Source organism: Dendropsophus ebraccatus, chromosome 10 (genome assembly GCF_027789765.1).
Source record: "Dendropsophus ebraccatus isolate aDenEbr1 chromosome 10, aDenEbr1.pat, whole genome shotgun sequence".
In the NCBI taxonomy this organism is placed as follows: domain Eukaryota; kingdom Metazoa; phylum Chordata; class Amphibia; order Anura; family Hylidae; genus Dendropsophus; species Dendropsophus ebraccatus.
The window spans coordinates 16,978,303-17,003,814 of record NC_091463.1 but is presented as its reverse complement, the minus strand read 5'-3'; the positions used below and the strand labels follow the sequence as shown (position 1 = coordinate 17,003,814).

At 44.5% G+C, this 25,512-nt stretch overlaps 1 protein-coding gene and 1 long non-coding RNA gene across 2 annotated transcripts in view; one reads left to right on the top strand and one right to left on the bottom strand.

Annotated features, from left to right (window-relative positions):
- Positions 1-5,721, top strand: part of LOC138766224 (uncharacterized) — a 31,654-nt gene extending 25,933 nt beyond the window's left edge. The window contains exon 3 of the long non-coding RNA XR_011358704.1: positions 5,527-5,721. This is a non-coding gene — a long non-coding RNA (uncharacterized lncRNA). The remainder of the gene's footprint in view (positions 1-5,526) is intronic.
- Positions 1-25,512, bottom strand: part of COL27A1 (collagen type XXVII alpha 1 chain) — a 225,796-nt gene that overhangs the window by 8,424 nt on the left and 191,860 nt on the right. The window contains exons 43-60 of the mRNA XM_069943643.1: positions 19,637-19,690; positions 18,580-18,633; positions 17,953-18,006; positions 17,375-17,428; positions 16,881-16,988; positions 16,693-16,800; positions 10,885-10,992; positions 10,311-10,364; positions 9,954-10,016; positions 9,160-9,213; positions 5,782-5,817; positions 5,661-5,678; positions 5,431-5,466; positions 3,990-4,016; positions 2,819-2,872; positions 2,024-2,192; positions 1,839-1,948; positions 1,167-1,382 (exon numbers count right to left, since the gene is read on the bottom strand). Of these exons, the coding sequence (XP_069799744.1) occupies positions 1,167-1,382; positions 1,839-1,948; positions 2,024-2,192; positions 2,819-2,872; positions 3,990-4,016; positions 5,431-5,466; positions 5,661-5,678; positions 5,782-5,817; positions 9,160-9,213; positions 9,954-10,016; positions 10,311-10,364; positions 10,885-10,992; positions 16,693-16,800; positions 16,881-16,988; positions 17,375-17,428; positions 17,953-18,006; positions 18,580-18,633; positions 19,637-19,690 (1,377 nt within the window). The remainder of the gene's footprint in view (positions 1-1,166; positions 1,383-1,838; positions 1,949-2,023; positions 2,193-2,818; positions 2,873-3,989; positions 4,017-5,430; positions 5,467-5,660; positions 5,679-5,781; positions 5,818-9,159; positions 9,214-9,953; positions 10,017-10,310; positions 10,365-10,884; positions 10,993-16,692; positions 16,801-16,880; positions 16,989-17,374; positions 17,429-17,952; positions 18,007-18,579; positions 18,634-19,636; positions 19,691-25,512) is intronic.

Genomic DNA, 25,512 nt, shown 5'->3' with positions numbered 1-25,512 from the left:
GATAGATATAGATAAAGCAGCAAGAGTCCGCAGCACACCAGCATGTAGTGAAGAGTGGTTCATTCCATCAAATAAGGTGCAGGATACGACGTTTCAATTCACTCCAGAATCATTTTCAAGCATGCTTATCTCTTCACTATATGCTGGTGTGCTGCGGACTCTTGCTGCTTTGTATTTTGGGACCCCCTGCCAAAGGCCTTTCTGTGTTCAGCACCCTCTACTTCAGCCTTGGATGTGCGTCTGTCACGAACGATAGATCGATATCTTTACAGCGTGTCAGTGCAGTGCCATCTACAGCCCCCTATAATGTACGTCCCTGTACTGTCACCTGTATATACTATATATATACCCATCATACATACTGTATATACCCATCATATATACTCTGGGTACCTATAGTACATAGCTATATACCTGTATATACACGTCCTGTAGTGTGCACATAGCTGTATACCTGTATATACACGTCCTGTAGTGTGCACATAGCTGTATACCTGTATATACACGTCCTGTAGTGTGCACATAGCTGTATACCTGTATATACATGTCCTGTAGTGTGTACCTAGCTTGGGTTGCTGCTCATTGAGTTACTGTACTTTTTTTAACTTTATTGAAACAAACTATCCCCAGTTTGGCACGGCCGAGTGGGTGTGGCCTGTAAAAGGGGTGTGGCTTACAAAGGGGGCGTGTCATAGTTATCGTCCAATTATCGTTACCGCAGCTACATATGCGATAAACCGCGATATTGATTTAGGCCAATATCGCCCAGCCCTATGCCCGGTCCCTTTGTACTCTCGGCTTTTACAGTCTTCACTCTTCTGGGAAAGGTTATTAAGAGGATTTGGCAGTGTCTGGGGGAGTTTGTGTCCATTCAGGATTTTCTGTTTAGTTCCAGTAAAACCGTGACAAAGGCTTCATGTAACCACATGAATGTGTTATGCGGCACTCTGCTCCACCATTACTGCTGCATGAGAATGTACCATAACAAAGCAGCCGATTGCTGGGGTGACAGATCATATGTGAAAACTATTATTAAACGGGCAGTGCTACTTTATCAGAGGGTGAACACCCAGATACCAACAAAAGTTTTTTTTTTAAGTGATTGAGACACAAAAAAACCCCAAGAAGCATATTTTCCGCTAGGTCCCAGGAGTCTGGAGTCTTACCCTGCAGTCATCCACAGTAACCTCCGGCTGGTATTGGCCTCCTGCCTCAAATATCTGTCCATTCCAGGCCTTGAATCGCACAGCATTCTTGGAGGGTTTGTCTGATGATGAGCTCCACACGGGGACGTTGAGGCAGTGGATTGTTATGTGCTGTACGGCCTCCGAACTCAAGAGGTGGAGAAAATTCATCTGAACTCTGCCGACTTCAAACACCAACTGCGGGAGACAGAGAAGAGGGTGAGAGGGAAATGTCCCAGTGCTGGCATACAGAACAGCTAGCATGCTACTATACAATCTGGTAAGAGGAAAGTCTCCCTGTATATGGCCGCTGTAAAGCATATCTGTCACTAAAGAAAACTTATGACACGTTGTAGAGAGATAGCAAAAGTTTTGATTGACTGGGTCCCCAGTTATCAGACCAATAATTTGAACGAATCGGGAACAGTCCATGCTTAGCATGTTTTTATCTAGGCCGTGTGTCACAGGACCTGGACGGACTCCTAATGTAATTCTATGGGACCATACAGATTTCATATACATAGCGGTGAGAGGAGGGGACGAGGAAGTGACAGTGTGGGCATACAGGAGTATCTTTCTGATAGATGACGAGACATGCCTCTTGGTTACTACAAAATGTCCTTTGCATTTTGCACAGTTGTTTTTACACCTTACCTTAGATGCAGTGACCGGCCTAAGACACGTCTGACCGCCCTGTGTAAAGTTACAGGTGACTTCAATGGTATCAGAAGAACAGCCAACATTGGGATCAATCCAATAAGTGCCTGCAAAAAAGGTCCAGGGTCACAAGGCTGATGGGGGTGTTGGGTCTTGCGCCCTCGAGTGGCTCCTGTACTCACCATCTCCCATCTTTTGTTGGCAATTCATCAGATCTCTGCAGATTCGAGCAGGGTTGTCTTTTGTGCCCAGCGGATTTTTTATACTTTGGATGAGGCTACTGAGGTAGTGTAAGGTCTTAAAGATTTCTCCTCCGTGGTCCACCAACATAAAATCAGTACTTCGATAGGACTGCGACGGAAAGAAAAGACTTTTATAGTTCTGCTGCTTGGTCTGCCATTAGTATCATATAACGGACAGAACCATGTAGCCCGCCCTAAAGGTCTCCATACAACTTCAATACCTATGATCTAATATACATCTAAATAACAGTTATCTCCTCCGACTGCCCCCATACACAGGAACATTTGCCATGGCTAGTACATCCTAGCCGCAGCTAGAAAGCTCTGACTGCCACTAATCTCTCCCAGAACAAAGGGAGATTTTCCATCACACCACCGGTAGATCGTTTGGGAGTGCCCCATACACATAATAGCTGAATAAAGTCTAAGGTGTATGGGGACCTTTACAGTGAACCTGTCAGGTGATAAACTCTTGGGGCTTTTGATACAGAACCACTGTTTGAAATACATCGCTATCTCTGGCTATGCTTTTGCTAAACCTTCTGTATGCTGATTTCAATTTTTATGAGTAACCAAATAGCTACTGGCCACCTCAAGTCCAGCCCGATTTTGACGTACCCCCCTGATCAATGCTCTATGACCTATTCTATTACCAGCTCACATAAAAGCTAGCAGGGTTTTGGCACCATAGTGTCTATTACATTGTCAGTCAACAATTGGGAACAGTGTAAGTACCGGTCCATTGGAGTCCATTAGGGCTTGGTAAGATTCACTGAAGTCTTCTGTCCTCTGAAAGTGGAAATATAGGAGAATATTACAATAGTAAAGTGATACTCCTACTAAGTGTTTAACCTAAGAGATGTTGGATCCATTTGTTTAATACAACAGTTCGGCTAGGGCTAAACCAGCACAACATGCTGTGTGATTGTGCGGGGCTGTAAGTGAATAGAGACCCCTATAGAGTGGCCGTGCCGCACAATCACACAGTGCGACATAATCAGTTCTGGACTAGTAATAGCGATGTGGCCCGAGTCTAAATGGGGCACTTACCTAGTGTTAGTGACTTGGATCTCAGCATTTATTTTTAAGGCTATGTTCACACAGTGTATTGTTATGACAAGAACGGCCACTGTTGGCGATTAAAACAATGTCCGTTCTTATCATAAAACAATGCACTGCATTGAACTCTATGTGAACGGGGGGTGTTGTTTACATGCTGTACTGAACAACAGCCATTGTTCCTGTTCTGTGCACACAATGTATGGCCGGTCTGACGGCCGTACATTGCACAGAGTTAGATGTTTAACTGAAATGCAGGCACAACCAAATGTGCCCGCAATCCAAAAAGAGATTAAATTATGTTCCTGTGGTCGATATGGCAGTATCGGCCACAGGAAGGTGTAAAACAGTGGCCGTTGTTTTTACATAATGTGAACATAGCCTAAAGGTGAATTCTCATCTCTAAAATGATGGCAGAATGACCCAGGGGTTGTTTTTTTTTTTACTGCACCTGCTCGTCTGCCCTGTGTTCTCCATATTCTCAGGTTGGACCCCCACAATCATCATAAAGTGACAGCCTACCCTAACAACGTAGATTTTGAGATGGGAATACTCCTTTAGGGAATTGTCCTGCATGAATTCCCCCTTCATTATTCTTGTGGACTATCACAGGGTATCTGACAATGTGAAATGCCCCAGTGCGGTAGGGATGTCACATAGCAATGGTGGGCTGTACCCCTCGGCTTAGTCTTGCAATGCATCCAAGCATAGGAAAAGTGCTTCCTAGTCTAAAGTACCATTGAGAGAGAATGAATACAGCACATGTCTCTGATCCTGTAACTATAGGAGCCCCTCTGTCCCCAGGACTTATATGTATTATTACTTAGATGTAAAATAAAATACTTACAAATGATTCCAAGAACACAGGCGGCCCCTGAAAGAGATGGAAACAATGGCATTACTGATCATATCCACCAGGCGTCACATTAACCAGACCTATCGGCGCTAGTTTTACATTGTACCATGGTGTGTTGTATGGTACAAGCCTGCAGCAGACACCGGTGGTCATCCAGGGAAAAAATCTACGATCCCCTACTGCCATACCGGCCGCATAGACTTCTTTTCTGGTGAATTAGGATTTGGGCGCATCTGTGTGTGCCCACATCCCAATTAACCATTGCACACAATGGAGAGTGCGGCCAGAGCCGCACTCTCCATTGTGTGAACTGTCAGTTCTTTGTGGCCGCTATTCAATGAATAGCAGCCACACAAAACTGACATGTCAGTTTTTGCTGCAGCCGCTAGGAATCCCGGTCAGAGTATATGCTATGTGTATACACTCTGCCCGGGATCCCATTATTTTTCAACTGAAAGTATTTATGGAATAAATCACGTCCGTTGTTGCAAATTGCAACATTGGCTGTGATTAATATAAAAAATAAACAGTGTGAATGTAGCCTGAGTGTGTATGTGTATACAGCACAATGCACTAGTTCTTTGATTTTAAGTCTAGAGCCCATCCAGAGAAAAGAAGGTCATTACCTAGGACCACCGGGATAACCATTAAGCATTAACCATTTATTGCCTGTTATTTTCCACATAAGAAGTCATTGTCTAGCCACATCATTACTGACAGCAACATAGCCTGCCTGTATATAAATCCTCTCCGGCTTAGAGGAGTCACTGGAGGGATTAGGTTTCTTCTTCATGTTATCTGCCATGTACGAGTCACGTCAATGTATGTGAGCTCAGTGTAAGCCGCAGTGTATTCTGCCAAACCCCCTGTCATACAGTATTGTACATGTGGTTCTGCTTATCTGTAGCGTTCAGCTGCATAACTGTCTGACTTCTTCCATGGAGTACGAGTTACTGTACAGCAAAGGTGATATGGTTTATGCTACTGCTATCTATGACCTCTCTGATACAACTATAACTGCTATAAAATATCACATTCAGCCACAGACAGAGCCATATGCAATACATGTCCAATAGCCCCATGTGTCTCCTGGGACAATGTATGGGGAGCACTGCTGTATGTGATTCTGATTCAGCTACCTGCTTACTATGGGAAGAAGCCAGAAAAGACACCAGCAAAGACTTCTCACCGCTTCCGACTCTTTGCCAAACTATGTTTTCTCTGGAACACCAAAGCGTATCAGAATAAAGCTGGGTTCTCTGTTACTATGTCATACTCATTGTGGTTAGAGCAGCATGAAAATGATGACAGGTTCCCTTCAACTGGCCATACATAAGTGTATCTGTGTTGACAAAGTGTGACTGCAGATCTCCGCCACATTTGATGGATAACGTCCCTGACATCACATTATGCGATTGTATTTTTTTCTTACCGGTGGTCCAGGCTTTCCACGCGGACCAGGAGGGCCCTACAAAGAGAGAATATGAGCAATATAGTTTTTTTATCACATGAATACTTATGTTTTCAGGGTCACAGCAATCACACCAGAGCCAATGTGCTGGCGGAGTCACCTAAGAAGACAGAGGGCACCAGCTAGGTCGGGGCCAGGAGCCCATGGGTCATGTATACTCACTCACTACAGATTGTTCATTCTGGACTTACCCGGGGGCCTGGTAATCCCTGGAAAAAAAAAGGCAGAGAAGGAAATTATAATGGACTGTATGGAACAACAGACAATATGGCTGCCGGTAAGTCTATGGGGCCACATATATAAGGCACTTACTGTATCCCCTTGTGTTCCTTTGTCTCCTGTTGGGCCCTAAAATAAAAGAAGAGTAATGAGTGATTGGTGTGGCGGGGAGGCGGCAGTCATCACTCTCAGGTGATGGAGTCACCTGTTAGAGTCATCAGTGCTCAGTACTATGGGTGACTGCCAGGACGGGCGATAATGGCGTGTCTGGGGAGGGGGATTCCTTCTGGTGACAGATGCAATAAACAGGAGCAAGTATTTCATGCACACAATACTCTCACCGGGGACATCATAGAGGAGACCACATCATCAGGTCTATTCCTGGGATTTATTAGTAAACTTTACAAAGTGAGATTTTTCCAGCTAAAAGCGGACACCTAATGTACACAAACCCAGGACGCCGAAACCACCGCACAGACTGGTTTCATTGTGCAGACAGACTGGGATTCTAGGTTAATATACGCGGTAACATTATAGTAAGAACAGACTCGGCTCTAAAACAGCCATTATAATGTGTTTACCTGATCATAAGATTAGCCGGGGGCACACATAACATTCCCACGGCCCCGGTGAATAAGAATCAGAACCAACATAATTCACACATGATATTTACTATGTGACAGAGCGCTGCTAAAGTCACCACAATCACGGAGCACTGTCAACTTTCCTGTCTTGGCCTGAAGGTGATCTGGGCTCCATCACCAACAACTCCGGACCCTTACCAACCACTCTGCCCCCTTAACAACAAGTACAGCCCCTTACCAACCACTCTGCCCCCTTACCAACCACTCTGCCCCCTTACCAACAACTATGGCCCCTTACCAACAAGTACAGCCCCTTACCAACCACTCTGCCCCCTTACCAACCACTCTGCCCTCTTACCAACAACTATGGCCCCTTACCAACAAGTACAGCCCCTTACCAACCACTCTGCCCTCTTACCAACAACTATGGCCCCTTACCAACAAGTACAGCCCCTTACCAACCACTCTGCCCCCTTACCAACAACTCCGGACCCTTACCAACCACTCTGCCCCCTTACCAACAACTATGGCCCCATACCAACAAGAACAGCCCCTTACCAACCACTCTACCTCCTTACCAACCACTACAGCCTCTTACCAACCACTCTGCCTCCTTACCAACCACCACGGCCCCTTACAGTAAATGCATTTGACTGTCAATGACCTGCATGTAAATGTTAGGTGCCGTCTGACTATTAAACCGGCCATACAAAACAGGTTTACGACTGCTTAAAAGGCCATAAAGCAGAGATCGGAAACAGGTAAATCTTCCACTATCTTTACGATCATTGGGATGGATGGGTGACACATTTAATGTTACGTTCACATCAGTAACTAGGTGCAGTACATGTAAAAAAAAAAAAAAAAACATTCACAGGAGTGTAAAAAAAACCCCAATCTGCTGCAGACCTCCAGCTTCACATCATGCCCTATATATTACAGAGTTCATTCTGTGCATCAAAAGCTGAAATCTTTGGCGAATATCCACATGTAACGCCGTGCAGGTTTTGCCTTAGGGTGTGGATGTGTCTCTTGTATCGTGTGCACACAGTAATAAAGGGGACCCATAGGCACAGAATCAGAAACACAGGTGCACATGGCGCTCCATATCAATCCTTTCGATTCCATCGTTAAAAGGTAGCAAAAAGCGCTATGTGCACCTGCGTTTTCTTCTGATTCTGCGCCGAAGACTTATGGGGTCTCTTTTGTTCCTGTTTGCATGTTTCTGAGGCGGTGTAACACGCCATGACAGTGTGTCAGTACCCTTTCCCCAGTCTGGCAGCGGGTCAATCATTCAAGTACACTGTAAAGTGCCTACAGATCAGCACAACTCCACCAGGTTAGTGCGGTTAAAGGAAAACCATAAGCAGGTTGGAGCATCCTCTTACTGGCGCTGGTCTTCTGACACTTGTCCTACCGTTTTAGTGATATTCAGTCTTATAAAGATATGCAAATTAACCCTTAAGGAGCATCAGGGGTGTTCCTTGGCCCCCAGAGCACCATTCAGCCCACCTGCCGGCTCAGATGCTCACGTTCTCTCACACATATTACAGCCTGCTGCTCATGCATAAGCAGACATGAGCATTTGAGGTGGCGGACAGGCCAAACAGTGCTCTGGGGGCCAAGCTCCTAATGAGTTAATTAGTATATTTTTATAAGACTGAATTACATAAAAATGGCAGGACTTACAAACGTGAGGAGACCGGCGCCAGTAAGAGGACGTAAGCGACTGCTGGGCACTATCAGCACGTTCGTATGGACCAACCTGCTGATAGTTAACACTTTCTCTGCTGCTGTTTGCACTTGCACTTTGTTAGATTATACTACACTAGAAGGTGCCCCTTGTGCTTTTCTTTTCTATTGTATAGTGAAAGGAACATGCTTGAATTTAACAATAGACTTATTAAAGATAACTTATGACAGGTCAGCAGGCATGTCAAAAGTTATTGATTGCTGTGGGTATCAATGCAGAGACCTGCTTCCTTATAAAGATACAGCCAGGGAGAGTGCGCAGCACCATGCCAGCCACTAATTTTGACACTTTAGCCCCATAATGTAGACTATAATGCTAGATGCATTCTGGACATTTCTTTGCTTATATACTGCAGCAAAGGGTGTCATTAAAGGAGAAGTCCGGTGAAAATTTTTATTAAAGTATTGTATTGCCCCCCCCCCAAAAAAAAAGTTATACAAATTACCAATATACACTTATTACAGGAAATGCTTATAAAGTGCTTTTTTCCCTGCACTTACTACTGCATCAAGGTTTCACTTCCTGGATAAAATGGTGATGTCACTTCCTGGATAAAATAAAGATGTCACGACCCGACTCCCAGAGCTGTGTGGGCTGTGGCTGCTGGAGAGGATGATGGAAGAGGGACACAGGGCACTGGAGGGACACTGAGCATCCCCCTGCCATCATCCTCTCCAGCACCCACAGCCGCACAGCTCTGGGAGTCGGGTTGTGACATCACCACTTTATCCAGGAAGTGACATCACCATGTTATCCAGGAAGTGACATCACCATGTTATCCAGGAAGTGACATCACCATTTTATCCAGGAAGTGACATCACCATTTTATCCAGGAAGTTACATCACCATGTTATCCAGGAAGTGACATCACCATGTTATCCAGGAAGTGACATCACCAAGTGAAGCCTTGATGAAGTAGTAAGTGCATTGAAAAAAGCACTTTATAAGCATTTCCTGTAATAAGTGTATATTGGGGATTTGTAAAACTTTTTTTTTGGGGGGGGGGGGGGGGGGGGCAATACAGTACTTTAATAAAAAATTTTACCGGACTTCTCCTAGGACTTGCATAGCTGTCCTGTTTTTTCATCTAATGTAGTAACTTGTAGTAGTAACCATAACCAAAAATCTACTTACTGGGTTTCCAGGAGGCCCGACAATACCCACTGGTCCGATGACTCCTACATTACCCTAGGGAAAAGGAAGCTAAATGTGAGTACAAATCCAATCCTTATGGTGTATTTAGGGAGGCTTTCTCTCCTAAATGTAATGCTTCTAGGGAAGAATATGGAGACAGTTACATAGTAACATAGTTCTTAAAGTTGAAAGAAGACAAGAGTCCATTAAGTACAACCTACAGAAACCCTACTATGTTGATCCAGAGGAAGGCAAATTGCCTTAGATGCCAATTGCCCCATCACAGGCAATCAGAATCAGGCCATCAAAATAATCCCTGGATCATCGTATCACCAGAAATCTAATGCCCATAACTTGTAATATTATATTTTTCAAGAAAAGCATCCATGCCTCCCTTGAACTTATGTAATGAATCAGCCAATGTGTTTCAGAATCTCGGCCCTCTATCTGCCCATTACAAACCTTTCTTTGATGCCTTCTCAGTTTTGCACATGTTTATAAGAATAAAGTCATAATGGTTGAGGAAGGATTGATTATTATTATTATAAGCAGATTTTCCATCAGTTATTCCCCAGCCTGGTGTCCTCCACCATAAGACTGACATATAAGAGAACTTGCATTACTTAGATAGGTTCTTAAGAAAACCAAAACCATTGTCTACAGCTATATTGATATATGTGAATAGTAAGTGAATGTGTGTGTGACTGGAAAGCTGCAGAGCTCTATAACCTGCTTCAGTGTAGAAACCTAGAAATAACAGATCCCGATAGCCAGAAGAATGAAGTATAACTCACCATCAGACCGGGAGGTCCTTTAGGTCCTTGAATGCCCTTATAGCCGATGTCCCCGGGAGGTCCCTGCAGAGATTGGTACAGCAATTGGTTCCAGTACACATGTCCAGTAGCCACATAACTATGGACTGCCCAATACTACATGACCATCCAGTCCAAACCCACAGTCACCAGCGCACATGCCGGCCGCACACTAGACCACAAGGTCCGGCAATTTGGAAGTAAGCTTGTTTATGTCTCCCCCATTAGAAAGGATACGATTCATTCCCCTAACACACAGTCATGTAGCGGAGCCTATGCGCTGGAATGAGGGTTTTCACACTTTCGTAACCATTGGCAGCAACACAATTGAATAGGTACCTTTGGTCCAAACAGTCCTGCCATGCCAGGAAATCCAGTCTCCCCAGGGTCACCCTGAAATGAAGAGCGTAAGGTGTCAGAGGTGATCTGTGCAAATATACAGCTGTCCCAGAACTGGAAACTCCTGAGCGCTGTGTTAGCTTCTGTATTATAGACTGTAATAGCCATTGATGCCTTACAGTCTAACTAGTTGCAGCTCAGCCTTGTCTGATATCTACGGCTGGTTTTACAATCACTGATGATCAGCAATAGTATAACTACCATGGTGCCATGTTCACCTGATTTTTGAGTGATTTTTTTTGTTCAATCTATAGTAGTGCACATCAATAGTCACAACAACTACACCACATGTGGCTCCCCCTAGTGGATACAGACCGCTTAACATTATCAAACAACAGTAACAGAGTACAGACAGCAGGTGAAGGGTTAACACCTCCTGTACAGCATTATTATCTCCTATCACATTCTTGTTCCATTGCATTGTTCTATTATTATGCAGTTTAGCACATTGATCTGACAGCGCTGACCTTTACCCATACTACTGCCATGTATGAGGAGGCTGAACGTTACTCACTGGCTGGCCCTTTGGCCCCGGCTCTCCTTTAGCTCCAGGAAGTCCCATGCCGCCTTCCATGCCACGTTTTCCTGTTACTCCTACCTGACCTGGCAATCCTGCTTCACCCTAGAAAGAACCATAAAGAGTATTGTAACAAAGGTGGGTTTAAAAAAGAAGCCATGTTTCAGCCCTGTGATGGAGGAGTGAAACGTTTCCATTGTATAGGCATATACCGCCGGTGGAAGGCATATACCGCCCACACGTAGAAGGAAGCCCCGGGGAAATTGTTATGATGTAACTATCTATACAGTATATGTTTACTGTCCATATATGGTTACGGTCTCTATATGGAAAGTGACATCATCAGAGCTTCCCCAATGAAGTCGGTCAGTCTTCCTCTCCTCCTGAGCTTCCTCCAGAGTGGTGGTACCGCTTACAGCCACATTGTTCGGTAAGTGTTTTTTTTTCACTACCTGGTCAGCACTGGCGCCAAGATCCCGGTGGTGCGGTCCACTTTTCCAGACTCCACCCAGTTCCTGTGATCGGTGCAGGTTTCTTAATGTGCACTTCCGCCAGCTCTATGGAGGTGGGCCTGGCACCCTAGGGTACCAATATCCCCTCCCCTTGATGGATTGTGATGGAGGCACGACACCGGGGGGTGGGGATATCTGTACACTGGGGGCATTGGGTCTGTCTTCAGTGCATAGAGTGGGCCGAAATGTACATAAAGATACTGGCACCGATTGTGGGAACTGGACGGCGTTTTGAAAAATAAACCGCACCACCGGGCTCTCTGCACCGTCACTGACCAGGTAGTAAAAAAAACACCATTAACCGAACTGGTACATTCACTTTAACTCGGCTCTAGTGGGAGCTCAGGAGGAGGAGAGGAGGAAGATGAATGCTATCTCTGCCAGTGACCATGTCTATAACTGAAAAGTGATGTCACTGGAGCCTCCAGATGACAAATATTAGCATTAGCACTACCTATAGGCTAGTATGGTATCAGTTCCTTATTCAAGGATGGGCTAGCATAATCATGCTATTCCATGCATCATGTATACTGGTCCAACAGAGGCAAAATGGACGCTATTTTGGTGTTTATCTTGCAATGGAAAACTATGGACGCCTGGGCTTCTATGTGGAGGTTACTTATGTGGATGCACTGGTATTGTTATTTTTATGTAGTACCAAGTGGTTAGCAGGCACTTCAGGTAGATTTGTCCATTTTATTTGGTCCCCGTCCCTATTAGGGCTTACAATCTACATTATTCATCCATCTGTATGTTTTGGGGTGTAGAAGGAAACCAACGCAACCACGGGGAGAACATACAAACTCTTTGCAGATGTCTCCCTTGGTGGGATTAGAACCCAGGACCTCAGCGCTACAAGGCTACAGTGCATTCTCCAACTTGTAACTCTCCAGCTGTTGCAAAGCTACAACTCCCAGCATGCCCTGACAGCCGAAGGCTTATTGGGAAATAAGCATTAGAACATTTGCATCATGTTTTACAGAAGGAAGAAAACATCTCTAAGGTTCATGTGACCAGAAAGGTCAGGGACTAGTTCTGAAGGTCTCATGTGGACGAAAGGAAACCCATTACCTGAGCTGTGTGCAGGATGTGCCGGGTATAAATAGCCCCGACATATGACTGGAGGAAGAGGCAGCACATGGGGCACATTCATGTCCTGTCTACTATCCCTGTATGAACCAGCTGTCTGTACATCACAATGGAAAAACACACCAAATACACAGTACATACAGTACAACAGGGAATTCCATCATCACTAAAAACCAAGCTAACACTGACTTCTATAAGTGGCCTCCCTATAGATCCCAGTCTGGTCAGAGAGGAAAGAACTGGAAGGTGACTGGTTGCTTTAGGCAAATCCTTCACTATTTCCTTGTATCAGCGGATGTTATCGCTGCATCACAGAACTTTGTTATGATTGTGAGAAGACAACTTGGAAGATGCAAGTCAAGAGGTCGAGAAGCGATAACCATCGGCAGCTGGAGGCCACTCGCTCGCTGCTCACCCAGAGTGAACTTTAACCAAGGAGTAAACTTTCTGAGTGTGGTTCCCCCTACAGGCCATTTGGAAGAACAACAGACATGATTCCTGTACTGCGGAGCCTTTCGGTTTTACGGCGGTGGCGAATAGTATATAGGTATAGATGTAAACCTGCTAGAATATGCCAAAGAGAAATAGGCTGCCATAGCGGACAGATTTTATACCCTGTATACGAGTATCAGGGGCTTGTTGTATTACGTGAGGCTCACACTGTCTGCAGTGCACATCTACTATATGCACCATGAGAGATCCCAGTACATGTAGGGAGAAAATCCACAGGGCTCCATTATCTAATGGAGGCCAAAAGAGCGCCATGTTAGCCTCTGCCTGAATGGCTTATATCTATCTATCTATCTATCTATATATATATATATATATATATATATATATATATATATGCCTGACGGAATAGTATAGCACTTTCCCTATACCACAGAGCAGAATCCAGTCAAAAAGTTTATGACAGGTTATATGGGAGCCTATGTAGGACAGATGCCACTAGGATGTATATCCCTGCCAGACACTGCATTATTTACTGCTACACTACTGTGCTCTTCATCCTCTGTATGGACATAGTGCACATTAGATCAACCGTAATAGATGGCTGTTCTATTGAATGGACTTTAATCAAGAAAAACATTTCAGGCATTGAAAACGGGAGGATTATGATTACGACCGACATAGAAGGTGACAGCTGATAGGTGTGATAGGTGACAAGATCCTGACATAGGCAGCTGCCTGTGTAATCAGGCTATATCACGATTTTCCATTAACAATCCACAGCTATTCACATAGTCCACATCCTCTGGTTCCATTTTAGATGTGTATCCGTGATGAGGAGCGTCTAAGATGCTGGAAACGGGTTGATTGTTTTTACACTGTGGGGTGGATGACTGTATCATGTCTACTGCTGGATTTCTAATAAAGTAAATGGATTAAGCAGATCCTATGTGGCGCTAATCTTTCACTACAGAACAGAGGCCTTCCTATAGAAAGCGTATGCCTAACCCATTGTCTGACTACAGGCTGCTGACAGATCCAAAGAGGAATTGCTGGAAATCTGTCATTCCTGATATCTTCTGCTCACCGGGATATGTCCCTACATTTATGTATTACGGTCATCCAATAGATGCCAAAAGACTGTCCTTGTGCTATCAATTGGCCTGGCATAGATTGGCATCTGTTTTTTTTGTAAAGCAAAGTAGACTAAAGCATTTCCATACATAAGTATCCATAAAAAACATACATACTATATGCTTTTTTAAAAAAACATGGAAGCCTACGGGTGACGGCACAGATTTGAGTGGATGGGAGGGTTTCTCAGCTTATACAGCCCTATGGCAGGCTCACATGTGATGTTATTAGCTTGCTATTGTCTGTAATGTTTATGTTAATCCTGCACTGTCTGTAATAGGCCTATATGTGGGCTCTGCCAGGCACTGCCTGGTTATTCGTGTCACTAGGTCTCAGCTGTGATGCCAGTGATAGCCTATGGGCATGAGTGGCACTGTTACTGACCCCTTTCTTTGTAACCCTGTAACAGGTTTACAGAAGCCCTACTGTCATGTCCATAAGTCATCGTACAACTCGCGGATACCTATTATGTGCATATGGGATCAATAAGCCTATTCCCTAAGTACAGCTTAGTTATGTATACTTCGGTTACCTGCTCAGCAAGGAGGACAGGGGTTATAACTCCTCTCAGATCAGGGACTGACGCCAACTAGATCAGCGCTGACCTCATGTTGTAACATAATGAGAGAATGTCCATTCCCTTTAAGAAAGCGGAAAAAACTAAAAGCACTGAGAGGGGCTCCCTGCTCCATGGGAACCCCCTCTCCCCCAAAATGAATTGCAAGTTCCTCATCTAAAGCAAAACTGAACTGCTAATACAAATGAATCAAGTGAAAATGGCGAAATGAAAGAAATCTGCAACCATTTATGTGTGGCCAGAACTGACATTCCCAAGCTCTGAGCAGCTGTGTATACAGCCCCGGCCAATAGAGATCCCACCGGGAAAACTGTGCACACTCATGATGAGACATCTGCTGAATGTGCACTAACACAATACGGAAAAGTCTCCAAACTGTACACGGCTGTAGAACAATACTGGTTGCGGTAAAAGGCGATTCCAGATGTTCACCACTAGAGGGCAGCAGATAATAAGAAATGTTACTGAGTCATCCGGTTGGGATTCTTTTGGCATACTGTAATACCATAGGATTCACATGAATCAAATAAATATCTGGCGCTCTGTGGGTCATGTGACCTGCGAGGACCGGGCAAAGTGCAGAATGAACCCCAGAGGAGCTGATAATGGCTGCTTTATCCTTTAACATGAGTCAGATCTGCTCCACCTGGACACGCCGGACAGACATAACATTAGAGCTTTAACTCATCTGGACTAAAGACACATATTAGAGACTGTAATGTGTCTCAGCTGAGATACGCTGTGATACATGTGCAAGTAAACGCTTCAGCCTACAATTAACCTCTTCCTAGATGACATGCAGGATGGGATATGGGGTTGAGTGTTCCCTTCTGGCTCCTAGGTGACTATATGGACCTGTCTATGGTGTGAGGCACAGACCATACTGCTGCCAATATCCAGATCTCTTCTAGAGCTGAAAATACAAAAAGACCCAACGTGTTCCAAAGAAATACTGTATACTGGCAACAAAACACTGACCACATCCAACTCTATGAACAGAGGGGATTACCAGGGAACATCTCCATTATGTGATCCATCAGAACATGCAGTGCTCTTCTCTCACAGCTTGGGAGCCATAGACACCCACAGCTTTCAATGACAATAGAACAGGGGGCAGAATATTCCTGAATGTCTCTTTTGTTCGATGGGTTCATTGTCTCTATGTGATCACCATTACCATACCAAATGTTGTCATTTATGTAACCCAAACCATATGGGCTCCTCTTAGTACTGCTACGTAATGCCAGTTCCCGGCTATGGTCTGGGCTTTAGCTTCCACTTTTCGTGATAGAATCGAGTTGAACGGCAGTGACTTCTATGTTGTGTCATGGGGTTGCCTATGGAGACTATTCTGGTAACATATAATTGATGATGTCATTGATTACCATTAAAACAAACAATCATTGTAAAAATAATGTGATGAGCACGATTTCTGGGAAATGTTCCTGTATGTTACACGGCCCCAGAACTAACGTAATACATCATGTTATAATCTTATATAAGTTATTGCTGAGTCTTAAAGTGTCTTCAGAAATATTCATTGACATCACAAAGACAGAGACGCTCGTAGTCACTGATCGCTAGCTTGGGGAAAGCGCACAGCTGAGCACTTCTCTCTTCATCTTCATCTCGGATCCAAAGAAAATCTAGAAGTCTAGAAAACTACTGGATGCCAATTCTATTTCTACTCAAGTCTCCTCTCTACCTGTACAACTACATAGCTTTATTCTTCTATGACAAGGTACATGTCCCTCCCTCCGGACCTTACACTACGGTCAGGCTTCCATCTATGTAATCAATATGGATTACGTGTTCCGTCATACAGTAGGTGTGCGGGATCTGACGCCCAACAAACCTCTCTGACTTATATCTGGTCCCTTTCTGGTGTCCATCACTCGGACAGGAAGAAAATTGCTGTATTCTAAACATTCCTCTATTACAGATGTGAACAGGCGGTAGACTATGTTATGGTTCAGTGACAGGAGACAGCAGAATGGAAGATGTGGTGTAAGATGACTAGTGTGGGGCATACACAACACTTACCCTGAGTCCAATTGGTCCCTGAGCCCCTGGTAATCCGGGCACACCATTGTTTCCTCGCTTCCCAGACATGCCAGCAGGGCCAAATTCTCCATCATCGCCTTGTTCTCCCTAGGAAAGTATAATGATACATAATGGAATCATCTTTCACCAGACAGATTATAATACTTTTACACACAACGGACACTCACCTTGAGCCCAGAAGTGCCATCTTTCCCTGGTATTCCGTCTGGTCCTGGGGGACCCTCTTGGCCTTGTCTTCCTACCACCCCTCGGGGTCCGACCATTCCTACTGCACCCTAGAAACAAGATAGTACAGTTATATAACCAAGTTACAACACAACACAGGTATATAGCGTTTCATTTGCTTTCATTGACTGCAGACCCAAGCCATGAACCACCAAACTTTATTTTATAATACGGAATAATGTACCCCTAAAGCAGTCATACAGGTGACAGAACTCTGGGGTGACAACTAGTATAGGAGGGGGTACATTATTTCTTATAATATGTTCTCAGCTGCAGAACATCTTTTGAAGATGAAGGCTATATGGAAACCTGTTGCTTTCCAGCTATTGCAAAACTACAACTTCCATCATAGCCTGATAGTCTACTGCTATCCGGGCATGCTGGGAGTTGTAGTATGGTGACAGGCGGAGAGGCGCAGGTTCGATGCTATACTTACAGGTTGACCATGAGCACCGGGTTCTCCAGATTTTCCAGCTTTGCCCTTTAGACCCTAAAAAAGTGAAATGCCATTATGAGTACAGTAAGCTGGCGTGACACCTACATGCCTTTCATCTACAGCCTCACCTTCGCCCTCATATACATGAAGTATGGACACATGCAAGACATGGCTTTCCTTCATAAATCCTTAATGATTGTCACTAGCTCTGTTAATTTAGTGAAGAATAATGGGCTCCTTACAGGATGGTGTCATCTCTGGTTACATAGAAAACTAAACCCCAAAACCTAATGCAGCAGAGTCAGGTAAACGGTGGAAAATGTGTCAGGAGCAATCTCATATAGCGCTCCCGGGGAGTATACTGACACTAATGTATGTGGGGTATACAGCACAGGGCACATGCTGATGAAGCCCCCTGTCATCATGGCCATGAGATAAGCATATTGCAAACACAAAGAGCGGGTTTTTGCAGTATTACTCTATTCCAGCTATTCATCTAACAGGTGTTAGAAATAAGTGCCCCCTTATTCAGACTATAGGCTGCTGCTGCTAATGTGCATCAAATCTTTACAGCCTACCATAGCGCCTTTGGATCCCTTCAAGCCCTGAAAACCCGCTGGTCCAGGATGGCCCTGCAAGAAAAAGAAAATTGATTTACATATCAGGATGATGCATTAAAACATTAAAGGGGCCAAAACTGATTGATGACCTAGCATCAATAAGTGCAATTCCAGCATACAGAGAAACCGAGCAGGAAGCAGACACTGCCACTCTCTGCACAGTGGTCATGCTGGGTTACTGCAGCTCAGCCCCTTTCACTGCTGCCCAGCACAGCTACTGTACAGAGAGTAGTGCTGTCTGTTTCTGGCAACGTTGCTCCGCGTATTCTGCAGCCGTGGCTCTGGAAAGCAGCTGATTGGATGATTTGGTGTAATAATAATGATCAGAAAACCCCTTTAAAAAGTCAATTCACTATGCAGGTTTTACAACGGTAAGTAAGACCACAGAGCGTCTACAGGTGAATACAATCATGTAGTTTATTGGTGGCAAACATCCTCATTACAAAGTGTTTCTAATAACAATGCCTACTCCACCTGGCCCATGTAAATTGTGCCCTCGCCCCTCGCCCAAAATGTCCCCCTCGTGTTCATCATCAGCGAATAAAGATCAGAACAAATAGATGCAAGATGCATGCAGGTCCTTACTGGTAAGCCTTGTTGTCCAGCTTTTCCTCTGGGGCCTTCTGGTCCTTCCTGACCCTGATTGGAAGTGAAATTATGGTTAATATCTAAGAATTAAGTTACTATTGCTTCTAACGATAAACTACAGGACTCTACATGATCAGAGCGTCATCTGCCAGTATACAGAACTAATGACTGCTTGCCTATCGCTGTACACCGTATCATAATGAGGTAACAATTTATAGGATAGAATAATTTGAATCCTGCATCCAAATCTCCTACATATACAAATCTGGTATTGTGCAGCCACCACTAGGGGGAGCTTGGTAGCTTACTGCATACAGTGTAATTGGATAGTGCCATGTATAAAGGTCTGCAGTAGCTATGGGAATGTGCAGATGGGTGTCTCTTCCTTTTAGAGATCCAAACAAAAAATCCAGGCACTCACGTATATGCGATGAAGAAAACTGTTTATTAACACATGTGGTTCTCTGCATGCGTTTCGACTGTAAGGTCTTTACAAACAGGTCTTCTTCATCGCATATACGTGAAAGCTGGGATTTCTTGTTTGGATTTTTTAATTTTTCTTTGGACACCCTGGCTACTGGAGTGCCGTTCATTGGCTATTACTCTTGCTTTTAGAGGGCATTCTAGTTTGCTAGTGTTAACTAGATATGTTGTAGAGGGGTTATCCTATTAGCCTGTAAACATTGATGGCCCATCACAAATACTAGATCAGCCAGTGTCCATATCCCAACACCCCCACAATCACGTTTGAAAGGGACCACATGAGCATGGCAGCTGCTTCAATACTTGCAACCATCCTTAGAGTAGCGATACTATTAGTTGAAATGGTGCATGAAATGACAGCATAGTACATGCGCACTTCATTGCACCGATGTTACCAAGAGTATGGCGACTGCAAGGACAAGCAAACAAGCTGGGGTGCTGGGAGCTGGACCCACTGATGTTATATTTATGCCTATCCAGAGGCAGGATAACTCTTTAAGGTCCTTTCACAGGGTAACTACCTATAGGTCGCACTAAAAGGACCAGAAGCATCATGCAAGTCTCTACTTACAGGATATCCTGGGTCCCCTGATTCCCCTCTGTCTCCACGGTCACCAACAGGTCCCTGGAAAATATAGGTTGTATATTATAATGTGTTAGAAACTCCTGTACACTACAACCCCCATACCAGGGTCGTCCAATTAGACAATAGTGACAGTATATGTAGAGGTAAGCGGTGACTGTATATGTAGTATGGAGTGTATGGAGAGGTAAGCGGTGACTGTATATGTACAGGTAAGCGGTGACTGTATATGTACAGGTAAGCGGTGACTGTATATGTATAGGTAAGTGTATGTAGAGGTAAGCGGTGACTGTGTATATAGAGGTAAGCGGTGACTGTGTATATAGAGGTAAGCGGTGACTGTGTATGTAGAGGTAAGCGGTAACTGTGTATGGAGAGGTAAGCGGTGACTGTGTATGCAGAGGTAAGCGGTGAGTGTGGATGGAGAGGTAAGCGGTGACTGTGTACATAGAGGTAAGCGGTGAGTGTATATGTAGAGGTAAGCGGTGACTGTGTATGCAGAGGTAAGCGGTGAGTGTGGATGGAGAGGTAAGCAGTGACTGTATATGTAGAGGTAAGCGATGACTGTGTATGCAGAGGTAAGCGGTGACTGTGTATGGAGAGGTAAGCGGTGACTGTGTATATAGAGGTAAGCGGTGACTGTATATGTATAGGTAAGCGGTGACTGTGTATGGAGAGGTAAGCGGTGACTGTGTATATAGAGGTAAGCGGTGACTGTATATGTATAGGTAAGCGGTGACTGTATATGTAGAGGTAAGCGGTGACTGTGTATATAGAGGTAAGCGGTGACTGTGTATATAGAGGTAAGCGGTGACTGTGTATGCAGAGGTAAGCGGTGACTGTGTATATAGAAGTAAGCGGTGACTGTGTATGCAGAGGTAAGCAGTGACTGTGTATATAGAGGTAAGCGGTGACTGTATATGTATAGGTAAGCGGTGACTGTATATGTAGAGGTAAGCGGTGACTGTATATGTAGAGGTAAGCGGTGACTGAATATGTAGAGATAAGCGGTGACTGTATATGTAGAGGTAAGCGGTGACTGTGTATATAGAGGTAAGCGGTGACTGTGTATATAGAGGTAAGCGGTGACTGTGTATATAGAGGTAAGCGGTGACTGTGTATGTAGAGGTAAGCGGTGATTGTATATGTAGAGGTAAGCGGTGACTGTGTATATAGAGGTAAGCGGTGACTGTGTATATAGAGGTAAGCAGTGACTGTGTATATAGAGGTAAGCGGTGACTGTGTATGCAGATGTAAGCTGTGACTGTATATGTAGAGGTAAGCGGTGACTGTGTATATAGAGGTAAGTGGTGATTGTGGATGGAGAGGTAAGTGGTGACTGTGTACGTAGAGGTAAGTGGTGAGTGTGGATATAGAGGTAAGCGGTAAGTGTGGATGTAGAGGTAAGCGGTGACTGTATATGTATAGGTAAGCGAGACTGTGTATATAGAGGTAAGCGGTGACTGTGTATGGAGAGGTAAGCGGTGACTGTGTATATAGAGGTAAGCGGTGACTGTGTATATAGAGGTTAGCGGTGACTGTATATGTAGAGGTAAGCGGTGACTGTATATGTAGAGGTAAGCGGTGACTGTGTATGCAGAGGTAAGCGGTGACTGTGTATGGAGAGGTAAGCGGTGACTGTATATGTAGAGGTAAGCGGTGACTGTATATGTAGAGGTAAGCAGTGACTGTATATGTAGAGGTAAGCGGTGACTGTATATGTAGAGGTAAGCGGTGACTGTGTATATAGAGGTAAGCGGTGACTGTATATGTAGAGATAAGCGGTGACTGTATATGTAGAGGTAAGCGGTGACTGTGTATATAGAGGTAAGCGGTGACTGTGTATGTAGAGGTAAGCGGTGATTGTATATGTAGAGGTAAGCGGTGACTGTGTATATAGAGGTAAGCGGTGACTGTGTATATAGAGGTAAGCGGTGACTGTGGATGTAGAGGTAAGCGGTGACTGTAGGGAGAGTTAGGCAGTGACTGTGTATATAGAGGTAAGCGGTGACTGTATATATAGAGGTAAGCGGTGACTGTGTATGTAGAGGTAAGCAGTGACTGTATATGTAGAGGTAAGCGGTGACTGTGTATATAGAGGTAAGCGGTGACTGTGGATGTAGAGGTAAGCGGTGACTGTGTAGGGAGAGTTAGGCAGTGACTGTGTATATAGAGGTAAGCGGTGACTGTGCATGTAGAGGTAAGCGGTGAGTGTGGATATAGAGGTAAGCGGTGAGTGTGTATGTAGAGGTAAGCGGTGACTATATATGTATAGGTAAGTGGTGACTGTATATGTAGAGGTAAGCGGTGACTGTGTATGTAGAGATAAGCGGTGACTGTGTATATAGAGGTAAGCGGTGACTGTATATGTAGAGGTAAGCGGTGACTATATATGTATAGGTAAGTGGTGACTGTATATGTAGAGGTAAGCGGTGACTGTGTATGTAGAGATAAGCGGTGACTGTGTATATAGAGGTAAGCGGTGATTGTGGATGGAGAGGTAAGCGGTGACTGTATATGTAGAGGTAAGCGGTGAGTGTGTTTATAGAGGTAAGCGGTGACTGTGTATGGAGAGGTAAGCGGTGAGTGTGTATATAGAGGTAAGCGGTGACTGTGTATGTATAGGTAAGCGGTGACTGTGTATATAGAGGTAAGCGGTGACTGTGTATATAGAGGTAAGCAGTGACTGTGTATATAGAGGTAAGCGGTGACTGTGTATGCAGATGTAAGCTGTGACTGTATATGTAGAGGTAAGCGGTGACTGTGTATATAGAGGTAAGTGGTGATTGTGGATGGAGAGGTAAGTGGTGACTGTGTACGTAGAGGTAAGTGGTGAGTGTGGATATAGAGGTAAGCGGTAAGTGTGGATGTAGAGGTAAGCGGTGACTGTATATGTATAGGTAAGCGAGACTGTGTATATAGAGGTAAGCGGTGACTGTGTATGGAGAGGTAAGCGGTGACTGTGTATATAGAGGTAAGCGGTGACTGTATATGTATAGGTAAGCGGTGACTGTATATGTAGAGGTAAGCGGTGACTGTGTATATAGAGGTAAGCGGTGACTGTGTATATAGAGGTAAGCGGTGACTGTGTATGCAGAGGTAAGCGGTGACTGTGTATATAGAAGTAAGCGGTGACTGTGTATGCAGAGGTAAGCAGTGACTGTGTATATAGAGGTAAGCGGTGACTGTATATGTATAGGTAAGCGGTGACTGTATATGTAGAGGTAAGCGGTGACTGTATATGTAGAGGTAAGCGGTGACTGAATATGTAGAGATAAGCGGTGACTGTATATGTAGAGGTAAGCGGTGACTGTGTATATAGAGGTAAGCGGTGACTGTGTATATAGAGGTAAGCGGTGACTGTGTATATAGAGGTAAGCGGTGACTGTGTATGTAGAGGTAAGCCGTGATTGTATATGTAGAGGTAAGCGGTGACTGTGTATATAGAGGTAAGCGGTGACTGTGTATATAGAGGTAAGCAGTGACTGTGTATATAGAGGTAAGCGGTGACTGTGTATGCAGATGTAAGCTGTGACTGTATATGTAGAGGTAAGCTGTGACTGTGTATATAGAGGTAAGTGGTGATTGTGGATGGAGAGGTAAGTGGTGACTGTGTACGTAGAGGTAAGTGGTGAGTGTGGATATAGAGGTAAGCGGTAAGTGTGGATGTAGAGGTAAGCGGTGACTGTATATGTATAGGTAAGCGAGACTGTGTATATAGAGGTAAGCGGTGACTGTGTATGGAGAGGTAAGCGGTGACTGTGTATATAGAGGTAAGCGGTGACTGTGTATATAGAGGTTAGCGGTGACTGTATATGTAGAGGTAAGCGGTGACTGTATATGTAGAGGTAAGCGGTGACTGTGTATGCAGAGGTAAGCGGTGACTGTGTATGGAGAGGTAAGCGGTGACTGTATATGTAGAGGTAAGCAGTGACTGTATATGTAGAGGTAAGCGGTGACTGTATATGTAGAGGTAAGCGGTGACTGTGTATATAGAGGTAAGCGGTGACTGTATATGTAGAGGTAAGCGGTGACTGTATATGTAGAGGTAAGCGGTGACTGTGTATATAGAGGTAAGCGGTGACTGTGTATGTAGAGGTAAGCGGTGATTGTATATGTAGAGGTAAGCGGTGACTGTGTATATAGAGGTAAGCGGTGACTGTGTATATAGAGGTAAGCGGTGACTGTGGATGTAGAGGTAAGCGGTGACTGTAGGGAGAGTTAGGCAGTGACTGTGTATATAGAGGTAAGCGGTGACTGTATATATAGAGGTAAGCGGTGACTGTGTATGTAGAGGTAAGCAGTGACTGTATATGTAGAGGTAAGCGGTGACTGTGTATATAGAGGTAAGCGGTGACTGTGGATGTAGAGGTAAGCGGTGACTGTGTAGGGAGAGTTAGGCAGTGACTGTGTATATAGAGGTAAGCGGTGACTGTGCATGTAGAGGTAAGCGGTGAGTGTGGATATAGAGGTAAGCGGTGAGTGTGTATGTAGAGGTAAGCGGTGACTATATATGTATAGGTAAGTGGTGACTGTATATGTAGAGGTAAGCGGTGACTGTGTATGTAGAGGTAAGCGGTGACTGTGTATATAGAGGTAAGCGGTGACTGTATATGTAGAGGTAAGCGGTGACTATATATGTATAGGTAAGTGGTGACTGTATATGTAGAGGTAAGCGGTGACTGTGTATGTAGAGATAAGCGGTGACTGTGTATATAGAGGTAAGCGGTGATTGTGGATGGAGAGGTAAGCGGTGACTGTATATGTAGAGGTAAGCGGTGAGTGTGTTTATAGAGGTAAGCGGTGACTGTGTATGGAGAGGTAAGCGGTGAGTGTGTATATAGAGGTAAGCGGTGACTGTGTATGTATAGGTAAGCGGTGACTGTGTATATAGAGGTAAGCGGTGACTGTGTATATAGAGGTAAGCAGTGACTGTGTATATAGAGGTAAGCGGTGACTGTGTATGTAGAGGTAAGCGGTGACTGTATATGTAGAGGTAAGCGGTGACTGTGTATATAGAGGTAAGTGGTGATTGTGGATGGAGAGGTAAGTGGTGACTGTGTACGTAGAGGTAAGTGGTGAGTGTGGATATAGAGGTAAGCGGTAAGTGTGGATGTAGAGGTAAGCGGTGACTGTATATGTATAGGTAAGCGAGACTGTGTATATAGAGGTAAGCGGTGACTGTGTATGGAGAGGTAAGCGGTGACTGTGTATATAGAGGTAAGCGGTGACTGTGTATATAGAGGTTAGCGGTGACTGTATATGTAGAGGTAAGCGGTGACTGTATATGTAGAGGTAAGCAGTGACTGTATCTGTAGAGGTAAGCGGTGACTGTATATGTAGAGGTAAGCGGTGACTGTGTATATAGAGGTAAGCGGTGACTGTATATGTAGAGATAAGCGGTGACTGTATATGTAGAGGTAAGCGGTGACTGTGTATATAGAGGTAAGCGGTGACTGTATATGTAGAGATAAGCGGTGACTGTATATGTAGAGGTAAGCGGTGACTGTGTATATAGAGGTAAGCGGTGACTGTGTATGTAGAGGTAAGCGGTGATTGTATATGTAGAGGTAAGCGGTGACTGTGTATATAGAGGTAAGCGGTGACTGTGTATATAGAGGTAAGCGGTGACTGTGGATGTAGAGGTAAGCGGTGACTGTAGGGAGAGTTAGGCAGTGACTGTGTATATAGAGGTAAGCGGTGACTGTATATATAGAGGTAAGCGGTGACTGTGTATGTAGAGGTAAGCGGTGACTGTATATGTAGAGGTAAGCGGTGACTGTGTATATAGAGGTAAGCGGTGACTGTGGATGTAGAGGTAAGCGGTGACTGTGTATATAGAGGTAAGCGGTGACTGTGTATAT